The sequence below is a fragment of the Marmota marmota genome, unplaced genomic scaffold (genome assembly GCF_001458135.2).
Source record: "Marmota marmota marmota unplaced genomic scaffold, marMar, whole genome shotgun sequence".
In the NCBI taxonomy this organism is placed as follows: Eukaryota; Metazoa; Chordata; class Mammalia; order Rodentia; family Sciuridae; genus Marmota; species Marmota marmota.
In genome coordinates this window covers 2,926,405-2,945,642 of record NW_026000140.1, presented here as the reverse complement: position 1 = coordinate 2,945,642, position 19,238 = coordinate 2,926,405, and the positions used below count along the sequence as shown (strand labels likewise).

At 32.6% G+C, this 19,238-nt stretch overlaps 1 protein-coding gene across 1 annotated transcript in view; it reads left to right on the top strand.

Moving 5' to 3' along the window:
- The window catches only part of Ankrd17 (ankyrin repeat domain 17), a 117,299-nt gene that overhangs the window by 34,082 nt on the left and 63,979 nt on the right, over positions 1-19,238 (top strand). The window contains exons 2-6 of the mRNA XM_048785747.1: positions 4,671-4,824; positions 11,350-11,506; positions 15,349-15,496; positions 15,816-15,963; positions 17,076-17,309. Coding sequence (XP_048641704.1) covers positions 4,671-4,824; positions 11,350-11,506; positions 15,349-15,496; positions 15,816-15,963; positions 17,076-17,309 — 841 coding nt within the window. The remainder of the gene's footprint in view (positions 1-4,670; positions 4,825-11,349; positions 11,507-15,348; positions 15,497-15,815; positions 15,964-17,075; positions 17,310-19,238) is intronic.

The window sequence follows — 19,238 nt, the reverse complement described above, 5'->3', positions numbered from 1 at the left end:
TTTTTTTCCTTTTTTTTTTTTTTTTTTTTGAGGTACTCAGGATTAACCTAGGGCCTTGTGCATACTAGGCCAGTGCTTTGCCACTGAGTTAAGTCCTTAGTTTTTTTTTGTTTTGAGACAGGGTCTCCCCAGGTTGCCTAGGCTAGCCTTGAACTTGAAGTCCTTCTTCTTTGTTTGATTTTTGTTTTTTTTCCCCCCTTTTCTCTGGCTCTTCCAGATGGTTCTTCATACATAAATTTGATACATGCTTCATTTCATGAAATATCCAACTGGTTAAAATAACACAACCAAAATACTTTAATTTTAACTTTAGTTGTCATACTTTATGTATTCATAACCTTAATAGCATTTTTCCCCTCTTAGTGAACATAACATATGCAAGGCCCTGGGTTCAATCCCAAGAACCGTATGTAATAAAATAAAGTATTTAAAATATTTATTTAAATTTCTTAATTCAGACCATTTTTAATATTTATTTTCCAGAACTTGATTATGAATCATAAAAATTTTTTGTAAGAATCATATAGTAAAGATGAGTGAGTTTTCCGTGGGAAAAAGCCTCAGTTTTTAGTCTGAACTACCTCAGCTGAGGGTGTAGTAGAGAGGTGTATTTATGCTCATAATCTGTCTTACATTTAAATAAGAGAAAAATAAGTGTATTTTTGTATATTTATGAGATTGCACCTTCATTTCATTCTTTTTGCACTTACTCTATAATGTAGCATAAGATCCTCCCAGTTGGAAAGAGTATTAAATATTATTGTATGGCACCAGGTATCAACCCTGGAGTCTTTCGTGAGCTACACTCCCCTGCCCTTCAGTTGGAAAAACAAAAATTGATGTTAAAGGAGGAAGTACTCTTAGACTTTTTCTCTGAATTTGTATGGCTCTTTTTTCTCTCATTACTTATTTATTTTTTTATCTTGTATTTTTTTATTTGTATGTAATTTCATTGAAAGATATATAAGTTTCTTAGATAGTAGGGTTGGTTTTTACAAACATTTGTATCCCCTAGTAGTAAATCGTTATCTTTTGCCCATAGAATGTGTTAATTAACTTTTTATTGCTATGACAAAATACATGAGAAAAACAACTTTTACAAGAAAAGGAAGGATTTATTCTGGCTTATGATTTCAGACCATGATTGACTGGCTTTATTGTTTTGGAGCTGTTGGTGGGCAGAGGGATGTGACTGAGCAAAAGCTGCTCACTTCAATGGCAGCTGGGCAGTAGACTGAGTGAGGGGAAGGGGCCCTTGGATAAGAAACACCCCTTCAGGGCACATCCCCTAGTGACCTACTTTTTCCAGCTAGACCCTACCTCCTACAGTATCCACCACCTCTCAATAATGTCATCAGCTATGAATCTACCTGTGGATTAATCCATTGATGAGGAGAGTCCTTATGATCCAATCTCTTCCCAAGAATCTCATCTCTGAACATTGCTGCCTTGGAACCAACCTTTACCCTTGAGCCTCTGGGGGCAATTCCAGATCCAAATCATAAAAAAAAATGGTTTTAAATAAATATGTGTTTAATAAAGAAATAAAGGTAACATTTTGTTCCACTGGCTACTTTAAAGTTCTCTATGTAGTATTTCATAGTCATTTAAATTTACTGTTTTTAAATTATCATTTTAAAAAATATTTTTTTAGTTGTTGATGGACCTTTATTATATGTGGTACTGAGAATTGAACCCAGTGCCTCATACAAGCTAGGCAAGCTGTCCTACCACTGAGCCACAATCCCAGCCACTCAAAAATTTTTTTACATTGTAAAAGTAATTGATTTAAAAATCAATTTATGCAGGGTATGATAGAACACGTGTGCCATCCCAGTTACTCAGGAGGTTGAGACAGGAGGATCACAAATTTAAAGCCAGTGTTAACAACTTAGTGAGGTCCTAAGTAATTTAGTGAAACCCTATCTCAAAAATATTTTTTAAAAAGGTGGGGATTAGGGATCTATCTCAGTGGTTAAGCACCCCAGGTTCAATCTGGGACAAAAAAAAAAATTAAAGTCAATTTACAGATTTTTATAGTGTTTATTGTAAGTTTAAAAAACGTAATTTTAAAAAATTTTAAATTGACACAAAGTACATATTTATGAGGTCCAGTGTGATATTTTAATACAAGTACACAACAGATTTTTTTCTAAAACAATTTAAAACATTTTTCATTTATTCATCCTTACCTGTATTAATGTTTCTATATTTCTTTTGTTCCCTCCACCCACTCTGCACCCTCCTCACCCAAGTGAGGGTTGAACACTCAAGAATATTCTACCACTGAGCTACATGCCCAGCCCTTGCTATTATTTTGAGACAGGATCATACTAAGTTGTCCAGGTTGGCCTCAGACTTAGTGATCCTCTTGCATCAGTGTCCCAGGTCCCTGGAATTAGAGGTGTCTTCACTGTGCTTGATTCCTTTCTTTTGTCTTCTCATTGAGTTGAAATGATTATGGATATTTTAATAGATAAAATTTCATTGGGCAGTAGCTTTTTCTTTAGATCCAGACTCATCTTTTGAACCATTTTTTAAGATAGGAAGGCATTTTTACCACTATGTAGTTTTGAATCATACCTTGCTGTGACCAAACCATGCCCAAAGTCCAGTTCCCAAAGTATAACATATTAGTTTCCAATTTTCCCAGACGATAACAGTTTAATTAATTACCCAAGATGATTTTTGCTTTATCATGCCTTTGCCTCTGCGTTTGAAAATAACTGAACCTATAAAAAAATTGTTATGGTTTTTTTACTTTAACACCTTAACAGTGGTTTTTGATTGGTTAAAGTTAATGTATACTTTAAATTTTTATGAAAATTTTCAAACATTTACGCTATTTCAGGCAATTCTGTATTTGTTTGCTTTTGAAATAGTAGAAATCTAATTTAATAGTAAATGTGTTGATTAAAAATTACACTACACATGGTTACTTGATAGGTGACCATTTGTCACCTCATTTAAAAATGGAACATTTTAGAATTCTTATATGCTTGTTAACATATTTATTCTTTAAGGTATTTTTCTTACTCCTGACTTGTGCATACTAGGTATGAGCATGATTATGCTGTAGGTTGTTAATTGCTTTTATATGTCTATTTTTTATATGTCTATTTTAGTTATTAATAATGTTAAAATTACTTTAGATTTGTGAAGTTAGTTTCTTTGGATCATATTAGTGATATTTAATATAATAATTATTATCAACATTGTTATTAATAAACAGAAAGAAATATATATATATTTTAAATTTTATTTATTTGTATGTGGTGCTGAGAATCAAACCCAGTACCCCACGCATGCTAGGCGAGCACTCTACCTCTGAGCCACAATCCCAGCTCAAGAAATATATTTTAATATCTCTTTATAAGTAGCACTACAACAGAGATTTTCAGAATGAAAATTTTCCCTATTCCTTAGGAGTTTATAATTCTTTAAATTTCTTTTAATTGAATCTGATTTTTCTTTCTTTCTTTTTTTTTTTTAAGGTTAGTGGTTCTCAATATAGGTCTGTGGGCTTCTCAGGGTCCCAAAGTTCGTTTCAGGGTGTTTGAGGTGTTCAAAACTATTTTCATCATAATACTAAGAAATTGTCATTTTTACTATGTTGACATTGCACTAGTGGTACAAGAGCATCTTTGCAAGTAAACATTCTGATTTCTTAAGGTCATGGCATCAAACTATTCTAGTTTCATTGTATTTTTGGTTGCCATGTACTTGTAGTTAAAGAAACATTAAAAGCCAATTTTACCTTAAAAATGAAAGCAGTAAGGTTATTTTATAAAAGCTCCACTTTTTAATGCATGTTCTTTTAATATGACTGGGTGTGACAAAATTGGAAGTATACATAAAGCACTTCTGCTACATTAAAAAATAGGGTGTTTGGAGGAAAGGCAGTGGTGTTTTTGTTTTCAAGATGTAAGGTGAATGAGCCATATTTTTTCATGAAATAGCATTTGTACTGAAAAGTACAACTGACAAACTCAGTGTTTGGCAGACATTCTAAAAATGATAGAAGTGAGCCTGTTACTTTAATTGACAATATTTATTGCCAGTAATAAAGTTTCCAAGCACAAATAAGAATTTTAGAATTCATATTTATTTGCCTAGATAATTGATAGATTTCCAGTACTTAAAAAATTTTTCTGATGAAGTTAATGGTTATACGATTTTTTTATATTATAGTTTAACCTCAATATTTAATAATATTATTAAATATAAGCCTTAGATGAAGTTCTTGCAAGCATAGTAGTTCATACATGTATAAAAGCATCCTGAAAGTAATGCATTTAAAGACTGATTTAAGGTCTGAAAGAGGGAGGAACTGCTGATTTATGTCTTCTCTTAAAGTCAAAGTTTTATAGCTTAATAACTAACTTTGTAAACTCATATCTCATAACCACATTAAAATTGAAAAGAACACATACGATTTCAGTAAACAAAATGAGACTGTTCTTAAATAATAAGTTCTTACACAAATATAATTTTCTATTGTTAAGCAAGGAGCTTAGGTATCTTTTTTAATTTATTTAGGGTTATCATTATATTTATCATTGGTAATTATGTTAACATATTTCTCTGTCCTTCTTCCTTTTTTTCTCTTTCCACTTTTCCGTCCATTCTTCCTTTCTTCCTCTTTTTTCTTTTTTGTGTTTGTTTTCTAGGTGGAGTCTTTCATTTTGGATCAGGATGATTTGGAAAATCCAATGCTGGAAACGGCTTCCAAGTTGCTCTTGTCAGGTACTGCTGATGGTGCAGACCTCAGGACAGTAGATCCAGAAACACAGGCTAGACTGGAAGCTCTGTTAGAAGCTGCAGGTATGTCTGTTAACTCTACATAATAAGAAGTCTACCTGGGCTGGGGTTATAGCTTAGTTGGTAGAGTGCTTGCCTTGCATGCACAAGGCCCTGGGTTCAATCCCCAGCACCACCAACAACAACAAAAAAAAAAAAAAAAAAAAAAAAAAAAGAAAGAAAGAAAAGAAAAGAAAAAGGAAAAGAAATCTACCTTATTATCCAAAGTTGCACATAAACCTAATAAAAACTCTTGTTATTATAAATGTGTGGTCTTGTGTGTTTAGTATGATAACAATTCATAAAGGTTAATCATTACTCTCTAGCGAATTACATGGAACATATTTTAAAACATATTTAATTTTCATTACTCGAGTGAAATGTTTGTGAATTTGCCTACCTGCATGCCAAAATGTACTTGTAATCCCCAAATCAGTATTCAGACTTTCATGGAGAAGCACAGAACAGCAGAATTTTTGCATTACCATATCTGCATGTTCCCAGCTAAGGTCAAGCAAGATGATGCTTCCTGCTTTTAACTCTTGTATTATAAATGTGTGTTCTTTAGCAGTTTGTGTAGTGCCTTTTTTCCCCCCACATTTTTGCTCCCCCTTTTTAAGTACTGGGGATTCAACCTTGTAGTGCTTTACCAATGAGCTACATTCCTAGCCCTTTTTATCTTTTTATTATGAGACAGAATCTAGTTCTTGTTAAGTTGCCCAAGCTGACCTCAGATTTGCATTTCCTGTGCTTTAGCCTTCTAAGTCACTGGAATTACATACAAATATGCACCACTGAATCGTGACGCATTTGTGTGTATGTGTGTGTTTACGTGTGTGTTTACTAGTGATTTCACTGCTTAAAATGATCCCCAAGCATAATGCGGAGTGCTATCTAGTGTTCCTTAGCATAAGAAGATATTCCCTAGTATAAGAAAATGTTATGGAAAAAATGTGTTTGTTAGGTAAGCTTTGTTCAGGCATGAGTTATAGTGTTGTTGATTGTGAGTTCAGTGTTCAACAATACATGTCAGATAAGATGAAAACAGAAACACATGTGTCAGATAAGATGTAAACAGAAACACATGTGAACAAGGTTATGTATTACTGAAAATGCTGTAATCAGATATTTGAGATAACCTAATCTTGTATTTGTCCTAGGAGTAATGGTTCAGAATTTAGTAATTCAGGTTAATAGCAACTTCTTAGAACATATCTTCCATAAATAATTAATAAGTGACTGTATATAATTTCTCCTAGGCATTGGTATAGGCTGTCTCTTATAACCTTGCATAGTAAATCATCATACTTTTGTAGAGTGTATTGTAGTGTCCCTGTAAGAATGATGTTTTAATTAGAGATTATGTACATAATCAAAGATTTAGCACCATATATGTAAAATGTGCCCTAAATGTAAGGTGATAATAACTCTGAGTCTCTATAATCAGTTTAAAAAATCCTATATATCTTTTTAAGTTTTTAAAAATAGGCATAAATATACTCTGAACATTAATTTTTCATGGCTTGAGAACTCTGATGCTCTATATATTGTATATCAAGTGCATGCTAACTGCTATTTTATTATAGCATAAAAATGACTTATTAGTGTTCATTAATTCTTTCAATATGTCTTGTAACAGAGCATCTAAATGTTGGAAGGACTCATGATTAAATAAATTGTAGAATGGATTACTAAAAGGATTTCCACCAAACACAGGCAATCCATACATAGTAAGGCATATGTAAAGTGCTCTTTTTGAGTATAGAAAACTGTTTTTAAAGAATGGTTGAGACATAATTTAGCTTTTGCTAGAAATTTGCTATTGCTTTAGAAGTGCAAATTATACTATAGAAATTAGAATTATGAAATTATTTGAAAATATGTCATGAGTAAAAGCCTTAGGTTGAATAAACTACACTTTAAATGCTTAAAAGACTAATTAATAGAATAGGGATGTTTGTTTTCTGTTGACCCTAGAGGCAGAACCAAGTTCAAAGATGAAAATAGATTTCAATTGATAGCTGACTTTTGGAGATAGAGTGCCTCTTTATGGGACGCTAGTAGTTGCTTCACTATTCTTGTTTTTATATTCTCATTTTTTCATTACAGTTGCTAACAAACTAGCCTCCTTTTGCCCCCTTTCTTCCTCATTTATCTTGTTTTTCACTTCTCGTCTCCCTTCTTCTTTTCCTTCCTAGTAATAAAAATTTTCAAACAAAAGCTTAGAATAGCATAATAAGCTCTCTGTATCTCCATTGTCATCCATTTTCAGTAACTACTGTATGGGCAGTATGGTTTCATGTTTATCCATTTTTGCTTGTTTTTACAATTGATTTGTTTGAATTGGGATCCAAATAAGGTTATCCTATTTTAAAGTATTATTTTTTCTAAATGTATTTAATTATATTTGTCCTTTTTTTCTGTTGTTGAAGCAGCAGTTATTTGGGCCACTATATGGATTTTGTCATTCCTCTGAGTTAAAGTTACCATAAATCAGAATTCAGATCCAGATATTTTATTAATTCCAGTTTATTTTGTTTTTGGCAAGAATAATCTTTCATGGTGCTGTATATTTCCTATGTATCACACAGGTACTGTCTGCTTTTCCTCTTTTTGTAATGTTGATATTAAATAAGGTTTAAGTATCTAAAGCTTTATTTGAGAAAGGATGCGTGGGAGGTAAAAATATTTGAGACCTGTCTGAAAATGTCTTTCTTACTAATCTCATACTTAATAGTTTGATTATATACAGAATTCCAGTATAAAAATAATTTTCCTTCAGACTTTAGAAGCTTCTACACCCTTATTGTCTTCTTTCTGGTGTTGCTTTTTGAAAAGTTTGATGGCACATTTATTTATGATTTTTCCAAATCTGTGCCAATTTTCCCTATTCCTTTTTCAAAGCTTGAGAATTTATGTCATTTTAAAATTTTGATCTTCTTTGGAATACTCTTGGTTTTTTTTACATTCAGAATTTCCCTCAAATGTCTGGTGATCACTTTATTTGTAGTCAATAGCAGTGACATAAAAAGATAAATTAGAAACTTTACAAATGTTTTCCCAATTCACATGCTTTACTATAATGCATGTATTGGTTTCCTGTTGTAGTATAACAATTCATTTAAAACATGGCTGTGTGACATGGCATTCATTTATTATCTCTTAGTTTCTTCCATGTTTCTCTTGTTTAAGGTCTCACTGGGCTGAAATTGCCTGTGCGAGTTGTCATCTGTTGCTTTGGGAGAAAGTTCACTTCCCATTTCATTGTTATCAGTAGCAGAATTCACTTCTTTCCAGGTGTAGAACTGAGATTCCACTCTCATGGTCTGTATTAGCTGGGACTCTTCTCACTACCCTTGAGCATGCCCACATTCCTTGATACATGATGGTCTTTATGCAAAGAGTGGCATGCAGAATTTTTTTATTCCCCAAATTTTTGATTTCTATATTTCTAACCAGCCAAAGAAATCTCTGCCTTTTATGAGCTTGTATGATTGGTTTGGCCCACCAGGGCAATCTGTCTTCAGATCAACTGTGCCCTGTAACATAATTTAATCATGGGAATAAAATGTATCAAATTCAATATCACAAGAATTGTGTAAGCTATGTATGCCAGGGGTAGGTAATGTAAGGAACATTTGAGAATACTTAGCACTGATTACACAGAGATCTTTCATTTATTTGTGAGCACATCAAATATTGGTATCTTTAGATCTTTTCTTTGTGTCCAGTTTTTCGAAAAACATACGTGATAATTTTTAGGATTATGGGTACTGAGAAAGTGTAAGAGGACTGAGAATTTCACTGCTCATCATATAGATGTTCACTTATTCTTCATTTTCCATTTAGTTCTTTATTTCCTTTTCCTCTAGTCCTAGAGCTTTCTGGTTCTAGACCTAGTCCTAAACCTTTATGGTTCAGTTTGGAGATGGACACTTGTGTTCATTTACTCAGCACAATTGTTAAACCACTTTTAATGTTTTACAAACAAAGCCTTACCGCTGTGTCTGGTACCTTTAATTCTTAAGTCTTATTAGGGTGATCACCTTGTTTCTCTCTTGTTAAGTTTTTCTTATTCTGTTGTTAAATCAGTTACGTCTCCTAATTTGCCTTCATAAATAAATGTTTTTTAGATTTAAAACTATTCCTTAGTTTTTTCAAGGATCGAGTTTCTGTTGCATTCCACTCCTCTTTTAAAAATTATTTTAAGAGGGATAAACAATTATTTTTTACTCCCTTATGTTAAAATCAGAAATCTAGATATTTTAATGTGCCTTCTTAAGTTTTGTGATTCTTTTGTTCACTTGTTTAAATGTCAGAAGTTGGAAAGAATAAATGTGGTCATCTTGTTCTTCCTCTGGTTTTTGATTGGTGCTGATTACTATAACTAGAAAAAAAGGATCATTATAATGCAGAATAACTAGTATGATTAATTTTTGATGACTTCCTATTCAAAAGGTTATTATCATCTATATCTTATTTCCTATTTAGTACTAGAATAATCTGTGAATGCATGAGATGTTCATAAAGATTTATTATAAAGTCTTTTGATAAATATTTATCATCTTGCTTACTTCCTTTGCTATCACTGACAAATATTTGTTATATAGTTGATCTGGGTTGGGTGCAAAATTCAAACTAATTCTCTTACATGGAAATCTGTGACCTTGAACTTAGTGGTGCCATAATATTCTTTTGACAAATAAAGATGATATCTGGATAAATATAATTGTAGCAGATTCAACAAATTATATGGTAAATTATCAGTCTTCCCAGCATAAGACTGTTTTTATCTTTTGCACATCTTGATTAGTGGGTATGAAATTTGACTTCTGTGAACATCTTGTTATAGCTAAATCATAGAGGCTTCTTGCCAGATTACCTTTGATCTTACAAGATATAATACTTGATATCTTAGATTTTTTAAGAAAGAAAATAAAGTTTTCTTCTATAAACTTTAAACCCAAACTTACATTTATTGTGCCCCCTTTACTGTTACAAAATATATTTGTGTAGATATTTTTATTACCAAATGAACTTTTTGTTTCTGCCATTGTTCTAAAACCTGTGTTGATGTCTCTTAAGCTTCGATTTGCATGTGAGTCACTTGAAGATCTTTTTAAAAATATAGGTTTTAGATCAGTGAAGCTTGAGGTCTGAGATTCTGAATTTTTGACAAGCTCACAAGTGATGGCAATGCTTCTATTCAATGGACCACATATTTGAGTAGCAGGGTTCAATAATATCCATCATAATATTAGATATTAAAGACTGTTGATCTTGACTATACATCAGAATTGCTTTTAATATGTGACTGCCTATGCCTTACTTTCTACTACTGAGAGAGAGAGAATTTTTTTTTATATATATTTACTTTTTAGGTTTTTTTTTTTTTTGTCAGACACAACATCTTTGTTTGTATGTAGTGCTGAGGATTGAACCCAGGCCGCACGAATGCCAGGCGAGTGCGCTACCGCTTGAGCCACATCCCCAGCCCGAGAGAAAGAATTTTTTAATATTTATTTTTCAGTTTTCGGTGGACACAACATCTTTATTTTATTTTTATGTGGTGCTGAGGATTGAACCCAGCACCCCATGCATGCCAGGCGAGCGCATTACCGCTTGAGCCACATCCCCAGCCCTCTACTACTGCAAAAGATCTGCAGATGAAGGAGAGCTTAAAACCTATATTTTTGAAAAGTACCACAGGTGATTCAGTGCCTCGATTAAGAACCACTGAATTATAATGGTTAGAGATAAGCTTTCTTTACAGGAATATCTAGAAATGAAATACATGATGTTTCATTTAAAAGGTCACTGACCATTTCTGCTTTTGAATTTCTTTTTCTTTTTTGCTATTCTGAATGACTTTTAGAATGGTAATTTTATATACTTATATTTAGTAAGTATATGTAGTAAGTAGATATAATTTGAAATAAGAAATACTCATATATAGCTTATAGTCTAAAATGTATTTATTATTAGGTCACTTTTTTTTTTTTTTTACAAGTGATAGGCCAGCTAAATATACTTGAGCAAAAGTGGACATTTACCAAAAATAAGGGATGGTACTGTTGCTACTGTCGTCAGTGCATCAAAAATAACTTTTTCAGGATGGTTTCTCCTTTCTGTTTTTCTACTCTCCTCTTTGTTGACTTTATTTTGGATGGTTTTTTTTCTGTATGTGGTGATAAAAGTAGCTAAATAGTGCTTGACTCATACCTTTCTAATTTAGCAATCTTTGAACATAGGTTTCTTTTCCAAAGCCATGACAAGACTTCTGAGAACTTCTGGTTACCCCAGCATAGGCTAATGACCCATATCAGACATTGAGGGAGTGATAGGATCACATAGTTATGAGTCACATGGGAAGATTAAGATGTTTAGAAAATTTGAGGAGTTTTTTCCCATATCTTAGTGAGATAATATATATGGCCGCTGTACCATTTGGAGATTTTTATTTTTTAACATATATAGATTTAAGTAACATGAACTTTGCTTTGTTTCTCCTTTTGGGTATATCCATTTTGGTGTGAAATGATATAATAGGAATAGGCAAATTATCCACGGCTGATGGTAAAGCCTTTGCAGATCCTGAAGTTCTTCGGAGGTTGACGTCCTCTGTTAGTTGTGCGTTGGATGAAGCTGCTGCTGCACTTACCCGTATGAGAGCTGAAAGCACAGCAAATGCAGGGCAGTCGGACAAGTAAGTACTTTCTTGCCATGATCAGTATAAGAATCATTTTCTTAATAATAAAAATGACTAAATTATTGTGCAGTTATTTTGTATTTGACACTGTGCTAATCACTTAACAAAAAAACCTTATACATTATAAATTTTACTGCCATTTTGTAAATCAAAAGCTGAAAAAGATGAATAACTTGATCAAGATCAAATAGGTGACACATGGCAGAGCAGCAGTGTTTGTGTTACTGAAAGACCAATTTCTTAGTCAATGATATTAAAAAGAAAATTTTTGCATAAAGTTTTGTTTTCTTTTTATGTGAAAAAGAAGTAAATTCTTCCCAATTAGTCATACCATCTTTTAGTTCATGTGCATAGTTCCAACCAGTTTGAAGGACATGATTTCATTTGTCTTACTGTGTTTTATAAAAAGTAGCAGCTCTAGTTCTCATAATGTAAATGAAAATCCAAGGGACCTAATTTTTAAATTTCTTATAATTTTTTGTACATAGTACTTTAGAGTTAGTAAGGAAGGGCTCAGTAAATATTTTGTGACATGGTGTTCTAAGATTTCCTGATGATGATAGGCCATAAAAATCACACCATCTCATATGTAAACACAATTGTGTGTGTATAAATGTATATATAAACTCTTAAGGAAGTGACTTTTGACAATAATCATTGATATTTTATTTTTTCAGTCCCCAGTGACATTTTTCCCCCTCTAAAATAAAGCTATTTTGCCTACTTTAGCAATTGAAAAAATGGGAGTATTCTATTATAGTCCTGCCTCACATAACAATGGGAATATATTCTGAGAAATGTATTGGTAGGTTATTTTATTGTTGTGTGAGCATTATAGAGTGTGCTTGTTGAATTAAGACAGGTAGTACTTTTGTAGGTGATAATCTTATGTGATCACTATTGTATATGTACAGACCATTGTTGACCAACATGTCATTAAGGCATGCTCATTTTTGTGTATATATGTGTGTGTTTGTTTGTATACGTGGGTTCAGAAAGAAAACAATAGCATTTAAAAACCATCTTAAAATAATTGTTTGGTAGTGTTTTTATGCAGTATCTCCTGAGAGCATAAATGAGCTTATATAGAATTGAGGTGTATGAATTTGTTTTTATATTAACTCTGTTAGTCATTACCTAGATTTTTGCATTTTTTATTAATTTACCATTTTTCTAGATAGACTTTCTTTACTTGACATTGGGTTCTATTGCTAGTTAATATTCAGTTCTACTAGCCTAAAATATTATTGATAATGTCTAAATATTTTTAATGAGATGCCTGCTGAGACTGTTGAAAATTAAAAATACCTTGAAAATACACAAGTCTAGTTAAACTGAAACAATAAAGCATGTTTGTAATAATCTTATTTATTCAGAGCTTGAGAAATATGATGTAGTTAAATGCAGTGAATGTTGTGTGCCAATTTTTATGTTAAGTATGATGCCCTGTGCCAGATTTAATATGGTCCTTGTTCGAAGTTCTGAAGTTCACCTATTGCTAGAGTAGATCCTACAAGGTAGTTAGCATACATGTGGATATTAAATGAAAAGACAGATTCTGGTAGAAGAGGAATATGCATTAAAAAAAAAAAGTGAGAGATAATACCTTGAAAGAGAGAAAAGATGTTTTTGTACAAGAAGCATATTGTGGGAAGGATTTGTCCTAACTTGTTTAAAAGTAAAAATGTAGGTGTGGGTACTTTCATTGTCCAATGAAGTGGGAAATTAAGAGACTTTAAGAGGCAAATTTGTTGAGCACTGTTTGAAACTTTGACTTGGGTAAGGAGAAAATCCAATTGACCAGAAATGAAGTAATATAATATAGTATAGCATACATTGATAAGAACTGTGGGTTAAAAAAAAAGAAACAATCTAATGGGGAAGTGCCAGAGTAGTATTTGGTTTGGAAGTCATGTTGCATTTTTAATTTGGGGGAGAGTGTCAAGGAAACTCCTGTGGCTTTTTTTTTTTTTTATAGTAGATTGACACAATACCCTTATTTTATTTTTTATGTGGTGCTGAGGATCAAGCCCAGTGCCTCACACATGCTAGGCAAGTGCTTTACCAACTGAGCTGGAGCCCCAGCCCTCCCATGACTTTTTTAGCAAAGACCTGAAATGGGTAAAGGAGTCATCTGTGTCTGAAAGAGGAGCTGTCTTGGCAGAGGGGACAGCAAATGGAAATATTTTGAGGTTGGTGCTTGTTTAGTACATTTGATGAATAGTAAGACCACTGTGGCTATAGTGGGAAGAAAAATTGTGAGAAGGAGGAGATAGAGCCAGTGTAAAAGGGAGAAGGATCATGGTATCCTGCCACTGGTCAGATCCAGGATTTTAGTTTTTACTGTGAGTGAGATTACAGGATTCTGAGCAGAGGATTTTAGTTTTTACTGTGAGTGAGATTACAGGATTCTGAGCAGAGAAGTGGTATGTTCTAATTCCCTTTAAAGTACTTGTCCTTTACCTTTGCCTTTTTAAAAAGAGTCTGTAGAGCAAAGGTGAAAGATGAGAAGCTTTATCATGATGTTCCTGAATAGCAAACAGTGGAGAAAAGAGAGTGATTATCCATGAGTGGCTTTAGTAACTGAAGTGACAAGGCCATGTTTTAGAGGATGATGTATGAATTGAGTTATATTTGAAATAAAGTTAATACTACAGGCCCTGTATTTTCATTTAGAAGTAAAAAGAATGTCTAATATAAATTCTTTTAGAAGGCTTAAAGGGCAAAAACTTTTCTCTTAGTCTTATTTTCTGTTGTTCCATTTTTCCATTCCTTGTACTTGAATCCAGTTTTTTCCTTGACTCTATTTTTTGGAAACTTTGCCTGAAATATGATTATATAAGTAAATATACTCCCAAAAGATTCATTATCATTTATTTTATTAATATAACATGCCTCCATTTTTTTTTTGTTTGGGTTCCATTTACCTGATCAAGGGACCTTGTCTTTATAAATAGTGCACATTTTGTCCATTTTACGTTTTTGAGGGGGGTAAAGTTTCATGAAATTTATATAGGGACCAAACAAAGTGGAGTATGATTATAGCTTGTACGTTGTGTGAGATTTCTATAGAATCTTGGCTTTTGTTTTTGGTATAGGGATTGAACCCAGGGGTGCTTAACCACTGAGCCATATCTCCAATTTTTTGTTTATATATTTTATGTAGAGACAGAGTCTCCCTGAGTTGCTAAGTGCCTCATTAAGTTGCTGAGATTGGTTTTGAATTCATGATCCTCCTGCCTCAGCCTCCCACACCACTGGGATTACAGTCATGTGCCACTGTGCCCAACAAGATTTTCTATAGAATTTAATCTTCAAATTTTAGTTATTTTTCCACTTAAAGTAAGTTAAATTAGATAGACATTATCTTTGCGTTGAATAACTGAAAACATTTTAGAATATTTGACTTTCTGTTTATTTTTTTTTGGCTTTTTTCTTTTTGTATTGATGATTGAACTCAGGTTCAATCAAATATACCACCAAACTATATCCTTAGACCTTTTTTTATTTTTTATTTTGAGGTAGTCTTGTTAAGTTGTCCCAGCTGGCCTCAAACTTGGAATCCTCCTGCCTGGGCCTCCCCAAATTGCTAGGATTACAGATGTGTGCCACCACACCCATCAGAATAATTTTAATTTTAAATAATTGACTTTTATGTGTAAATTTTAAGTTCAGTGAGCTCCATTTTTTAGCTTTCTGATATGAAATTTGTTGTGATTATTGAAATAATCATTCTTGTTCACAGAGCTGTTATTAAGAGTGACATCAAAAACCAAGTTATACTGTACAATTTTTTTTTATTGTTATCTCCTAATCCTACAATATTCTTCACCTAACAGCCGCAGTTTGGCAGAAGCCTGTTCAGAAGGAGATGTAAATGCTGTGCGGAAGTTACTCATTGAAGGGCGAAGCGTAAATGAACACACCGAGGAAGGGGAAAGCCTCCTTTGTTTAGCTTGTTCTGCTGGCTATTATGAGCTTGCACAGGTTTGTCTCATCAAAATAAATCTTTTTTTTTTTTTTTTTTTTTTAATCTGGCCTACTTAGTAAGAAATATTTTGAGATAGAGTCTTGCTAAGTTGTCCATGCTGGCTTTCAGCCATTAAGTTTATTTCAGTATAGTTTTGTTAGATAAAGTTTGTGTGTTTATCGACTTATGAATAGATAAATGTTAAATATTAGTGTTCAGGTTTTTTTTTTTTTTAATGATGCCCTGTATTCTATCCCTGACACTGCAAAACGAAAATAAAAACAAAAAATTTGATAAAATAATTTTTAATATTCATTACACTTTGTTTTTCTTAAGGTTTTGTTGGCAATGCATGCAAATGTGGAAGATAGGGGAATCAAAGGTGACATTACACCTTTAATGGCTGCTGCTAATGGAGGACATGTCAAAATTGTGAAGTTGCTGCTAGCTCATAAAGCCGATGTCAATGCACAGTCTTCAACAGGTTGTATTTCTTTTTAAGTTTCGCTAAACAGTAGCATGCTTTGGTAATAAATGTTTCACATGGAAGTGATCATTAGTGTTGCTTTCACAGTTCTGGTATTTTTTAGAAGTGTTACATATTTTCAAAGTGATTAAGAGGTTTAAATAGAATATATTTTAAGTGAAATTTCTTCCATTTTATGAGGGCTGTTACATACCCTTTTAAAGGGCCTTTAGATTAGATGAAACACTGATTCAGTTAGAAAGACCATCATCTTGCAAAATGGAAAGGTATGGGTGATGTGTCTCAAACCTTGGTTTGCTGTATTTCTGGTGAGAACAAAAAGGGTAATTGGGAAGAATTCCCTACTGTTACTAAACTGTAGCCTGGCAGGGGGTGGTGGTGGTGGTGTATAATGAAAAATTGTGTTCCATCAGGACATAACTTAAGCCTAAACTCATTTTCTTCCCAAATAGATTTATGAAGTTCTAAAATTATATGAAAATACATTTTGTTTATTTCCTCTGTGTAAAAATTTCAGTTTTATTAGATTATTTAAATAAATTTGAAGGTCTACATGGAATTTGTATTTTACTCAGACATGGGAGGTTTTTTATCATCAGGAAAGAATGTTTTTGAAATCACTTTAATTTTAAATTAGAATTAATTTTAAATTTAAATTTAATTTTAAATCTGGTTTTAACTAGTGTTGGAAGTTGTAAGTGAAAAATTTATGTGATTAAAAGAAATATGGTGTAAGATATATTAGGATGAATAATTTAGATATATAATTAATTCATTAAAAAGAAGCTTATGAAACATTTTTAGGATTACTGTTAAAAAGCATGTTTCTCATTTGAAAGAATAATGAGTTTCAGGGCAGATTTGCTGTCATTTTACAATTCTACAATATTGATGAGTGTATGTGATTTTCCTCACATATTATTTTACATGGAAAGGTAGCATAGGGGATTAATTTGAGAAAATTAAATTTCAATAAAAAAAGGAATTATATATGTCTATTATTCAATATTTATTATGATTCTAGTTTTCCCTTTTTGTGTTCTTCTTATTCAGATGTTTTCTTTTAGTGTTTTATGTTAACGTATTTTTGTTTTTCTTTAATAAAATAGGCAATACAGCACTTACATATGCTTGTGCTGGAGGCTATGTAGATGTTGTAAAGGTGCTCTTGGAATCCGGTGCTAGTATTGAGGACCATAATGAAAATGGTCATACTCCTCTTATGGAAGCTGGAAGTGCTGGACATGTGGAAGTAGCCAGATTGCTGCTAGAAAATGGGGCTGGCATTAATACGCATTCCAATGAATTTAAAGAGAGTGCCCTTACATTAGCTTGTTACAAAGGTATAGTATAGACCTTTTTTGAACCAAAATTTTTAAACATGTGAAACTAGTTATTTTATATAACCTTTTTAAAATTCAAATAATAGGACAACATGATAATAGTATATAGTAACTAATTAAATGTTAAGTATTTAAAGTATTTGAGAGTTTGTTTAATATGTAAACTTTTAAAAATAGACTCAATATTACAAATATTTTCAATAAAATGAGTATCAATTGATTTAATTGTTTTTATCAGAAACAGTTATTTGATTTTAATATGAATTTTACTTTTAAGAGGATTTTGCATGTTGGGAATATTTTGCCTGATACAAAAATGGGTACATGATATTTCAAATGCCGACCAAACTAAAAATTTTGGTAATACAGAAAATACCCTCCTTTAGGTAGGCCAATTGCTTGAAAAGATGCCACAGCCACAGAATCAGACATTTCTCAGATTCCCACATGTATAACAGATATATGACAGATAACTATAATGTAAGGTGTTTTTTTTTTTTATTTTAAAGGAACTTTAAAAAAAGTAGATGCCATCTATTTTGTGTCTGTAAAGACATTCAGTTCAGTGCTCCATACCTTCTGCAGCTGTGCCATATTTGTATCATAAAACAATTGGTTGGTTCTTGGCTTTGATGTATTAAGAAAAAGCTGTTGGAAGATTAGGCAGAAGATTTAAGGAAGGACTCAAGTCTCAAGGGCTGACCCTTCACTTACACAAGCTTGTGAGTGGGTGACTTCTTAAATTTCACACCCTACTCCTAAATTTCTTCAGCTTAGTCCTGGTCCTGATGTTGTTTTATTTTATTTAAGAGTGGCTGTGGTTGTGTGATGTATTTTGGATTAATTTACTTTAAAAACATAATAATGCTTTAAATACATAAATGGGTAAAATATAAGTTAAATTTGAAAGATATAGTTGATCTAAAGTTCTTCTGATAACTGATGTTAACAGATTTTCTGATAGGGAGCACAGCTGAAGTCCTTTACTTCCCTAACTCTCTTTGGTAATTAGGCAAAGATTGGTCTTCACTGGGTAGAAGAGTTAAACCTTGGAGCAGGCTGATTGGGTTATTCTCTCCCCTTTTCACAAATACTTTTAAACCCAGAACTCTGTGCATTTCACTGAGACTGCAAGTAACCAACCATTTTTGCCTCTCCCCTTTGCTTGTATCCCCATTCTACTTTCCAAAGCCTGGGGCTTGCAGGCTTTGATTAGAAGCTGGGTAGAGAACTGAGTTGGTGGAGTATATCTCTACTACTTCCTTCCCTTTCTTTTTTCTGTTGAGGTTTCCTGGGACATAGATTGACAAGGAGACAGGAAAGAGATAGAATTCAGGCTGTCACTGAGCTTTGATATAGGTCTTCCAGTGGGAAGAATGACAGAAAAGGGATGTGTTGATAGTTCGCAAAAACAAGATGTGGCAGATGCTATACTTACTGAAGTAACTTTTAAATGTTGCTTATGACTCCACTGTCTGTCTCTTCTTTCCCAAGTCCAGTTGATTACAGTTGATTACAGATCATTGCAAATAAAAGTAGGGAAGGGGACCTTTTTCTATATTTCCTTGCATAGTATCTAAAATACCATTAGTGGTGTATTTTTTAACCACTCCTGTATATGTGTTTGTATCATATGGTTAATTTGAAACTATATTAATATGTGTATATTTGTGCATATATTTATTTTCTAAGTGAATAAATGTAAATTAAAAGAAATTTTCAAGAATATTTTTATTCGTGCTCTTCCAGTGTTTAAGACTGTTCCTGAAAAGTTTGTGAGTTATTAGAATTTAAAACATTTCCTCATAGAAATAGCTTGAATGATGATCATCTCAGGGTACTAGTTTATGAAAGCTAATTTATTCCATGGCACACATAAAATAACTATAGCATGCCTCGGCTCATAAAAAGTTATATAGAGGATATTCT